This window comes from Lolium rigidum, chromosome 1 (genome assembly GCF_022539505.1).
Source record: "Lolium rigidum isolate FL_2022 chromosome 1, APGP_CSIRO_Lrig_0.1, whole genome shotgun sequence".
Classification (NCBI taxonomy): domain Eukaryota; kingdom Viridiplantae; phylum Streptophyta; class Magnoliopsida; order Poales; family Poaceae; genus Lolium; species Lolium rigidum.
The window spans coordinates 1,609,282-1,612,606 of NC_061508.1; the positions used below are offsets into that span (position 1 = coordinate 1,609,282).

A 3,325-nucleotide genomic window follows, 5' to 3' on the forward strand; every position below is an offset into this window, starting at 1 on the left:
CTGAGGTGGATAGGCTACATGTTTAAAGAATTAGTTAGTGGGGATGAACTATTTAGTTATTATAGATAACTGGGGATGGGGAGACGTAGTCTTCATGCCCTGCTAGCATTTACCTTGTGTTTCCTCTAGTTTCTGATTTGAGGGGTGGCGATTAATCCTAGATATGATGGGATCTGAGGGGGTCGGCCATGGAGATTAGACTCCGGAGGGAGGATACGCAGGAGGATCAATTATCCTTTTGCCTGGCCGCTGGTTCTGGCTCACCGTCGCATGCACAAGTGGGTTCGCTTGCGGGGGCACATCGGATGCAGGATCATCCCGGTGCTGTGACGGCGTGGTGGCGCTGCAGCCCGGCCAGGGCCTTTACGGGTGGCGGCGTGAGGGCGTGGTGGCGAGAGAATAGGGAAGAAGGTTTCTATGATCCGGAGCTTTCTCGACAAGGTTGAGAACTTGAGATAAAAGATTTCAGATCCTAATACAGCCCAAATATATTAGGTGTCAAAAATAAAAACACTCCGCCGTGGGAAAATTTCCTTCGTGCATTTTTTTCCACATTCTCTTCCACAACTTCAGTTCTTCCATTCCCCGCTACCACCACAGGCATCTCCGCAGTAATGGCTAGCGGCATAGGCTGGAGGGGAGGACGTCTAGCACAACCTCTGGGCCGTGGGCCTGGCCGAGGCCGAGGAAAGCGTGGTGGGAGTGGCCAGAGTCAGCCACCACCGTACCTCTCCGATTTTCATTTCAGTGTCACCATCCACCAGGGCATGAACTGGGACAGGTTGTGCCTGCCGTAGGGGTTCGCGTCGAACGTCGATGTGCAAGAGCCCCACCATGTCCTCCTGCGCGTGTCCGGCGCGGCCGACATGTGGTCCGCGGAGCTGATATTCGACAACGAAGGGCAGATGTTCCTCCACAACGGCTGGAGGCGCTTCGCCCGCGGACACGTCATTAAAGTCAGGAACTTTGTCGTCTTCAAGTACGACGGCTACGGCGTCTTCACCGTCAAGGTCTCCAATGAGAACATGTGCTGCCGCCACTACCACACTAACGTGGACAAGTAGGAGACGAAAAGATGAAGAGGAAGTTTTTTACTATATTTTTATTAAGTTATTCTAATTTGCTTCAAGCAAATTTGTCTTCCAATAAGTATGAAATTTAGATTTGATCAAACACCGGACCGAATGGATCAGCCGTTGTGCACACCGTACTGACCGGCTAGACCGATCCCACTTTATGTCTGCGGTCGGTCTAAACGGACAGAAACAGACCACTTAAGTCGCTGTTTTAGGTTGGATCGTTAAGAGCAATTCCAATAGTATAGCCAACTGTTGGCTATAATAAGATGTCATATCATTTGTAGTCATCATATAACTAACATGTACAATAGTTGGCTATAAGAATGTAGTACTTTACTAATATATGGCCCACATTCCACTCTCACAAGTGCCTAGAAGCACGCTGCAACAGCTTAGCTATGTGCATAGTAGCGCCACCTCCCTTCTCTCTCCTCTTCTCTCTCCTCTTCTCTCTCCTCCAACTCATCTAAAATATATTATTTAATGTCTTATAGTCAGCTGACTAGACTCTATTGTACTTGCTCTAAAGATACCTGAAATGTAAGAAACGCCACCAAAACCGACACGATCGCACTTTACCATTTACGGGAGCCTCAACCTAACCACGATAAGCCGCTAGGACAGTATGCAGCACGGCATATGCACGGCGATGGCCCCGGCCCAGTGTGAGCAAATACCTCGATGGTACAGAGTTAAGGCCTCCGACGACTCGACGCGCAAAGCAGATCAAGGCACACTGTTCGGGATTTTTGTGCGTTCACTGAACATCATGGAAGGCCGTGGCAGATGACTAAGCTGTAAAGCAAACCCAAATTAGTGGTGAATACTAGCTTGGCGGCATAACCGAAACATTGAAAACAATCTAAGTACAAAGGAGGGGGGAATCAGAAAAAAAAAAGTATGCATCGTTCACGGCTATTACTTTAAGTAGTACGCGATGTGGTGTAGTACCGTGCAAGAACGATGTCTTTTTTTTTCGAATGTGCAACAACGATGTCAGTGAAGATGAAAGACCCATGTTCCCTACTCTAGGTTAATTTTGGGATTTGCTGTCATCTGATGATATATATATATATATGAATATATGATCCCAAAACCCAAATGGTTTTCCCAAAAACAATGATTAAACGACCTCCCAACCCCCACGTCCGCCTCCTTAAATAACGACGTAAACCCCTCCCCCTCCTTAACTGGGCTCCATCGAGGCAGCATTGCAGCAGCCAGCTGCACCGATTCATGCACCCCGGCTGAATCCATCAATCAATCCGGGCTCGGTCGATCGAGGGCATCACTCACCATCACCAATGCCATCCCTGATCGACGGCCCGGTCTCGCTGCGCTCACTGCTCCGTCCGGCCACCGATGACCGCCGGACGAAGCACGGCGGCGGTGGCGGCGGCGGCGTCGTGGGGCTGCTAAAGATGTTCAAGCTCGCACCGATGCTCACCACCGGCAGCAAGATGGCCGCGCTGCTCGGGCGGCACAGCATCAACAAACCCCTCCTGGCCGACCACGCGCCAGCGGTGACGCTCTTCGGGCACCGGCGGGGGCGGCTGAGCCTCGCCATCCACGAGGACACGCGCGCGCCGCCGGCGTTCCTCATCGAGCTCCCCATGCTGGCGGCCGCTCTGCACAAGGAGATGGCCACGGGGACCGTGAAGCTGGCGCTGGAGAGCGACACGCGCAGCGCACGGCGACGGCTGCTGGAGGAGTACGTGTGGGCCGTGTTCTGCAACGGGCGCAAGGCCGGATACGCCATCCGCCGGAAGGACGCCTCCGACGACGAGAGGCACGTCCTGCGCCTGCTTCGCGGCGTCTCCATGGGCGCCGGGGTGCTGCCGCCGCCACCCGCCGAAAGGGAGGGCGCCACCCCGTCCAACGGCCCTGATGGCGAGCTCACCTACATGCGTGCCCGCGTCGAGCGCGTCGTCGGTTCGAAGGACTCCGAGGCGTTCTACATGATCAATCCCGACGATGGCAGCGACAACGGCGGCGATAGTGCCGCGGAGCTGAGCATTTTCCTAGTGAGGAAAAAGTGAAAGATAAAAAAACACTAGTGGAAAACTGCTCTTTTGCACCGGTTTTTAAAGGCCATATGCACCGGATGGCCAACCGGTGCAAACCATCCGGTGCAAAAGGCCCCCCCCCCCTTTTGCACCGGTTCTCTTACGAACCGGTGCTAAAGGGGTCTCCACGTGGCCGGCTGTGGGGCGCTCGGCGGGGGAGCTTTTGCACCGGTTCGTAAT

General features: G+C 53.5%; 1 protein-coding gene across 1 annotated transcript; it reads left to right on the forward strand.

Moving 5' to 3' along the window:
- Positions 1-2,283: 2,283 nt before the first annotated feature.
- On the forward strand, positions 2,284-3,120 carry LOC124666162 (protein MIZU-KUSSEI 1-like). The gene has a single exon (XM_047203514.1). It carries the CDS (start codon positions 2,384-2,386, stop codon positions 3,116-3,118), a length of 735 nt encoding a protein of 244 aa, XP_047059470.1. The 5' UTR covers positions 2,284-2,383; the 3' UTR covers positions 3,119-3,120.
- The last annotated feature ends 205 nt before the right edge of the window (positions 3,121-3,325 follow it).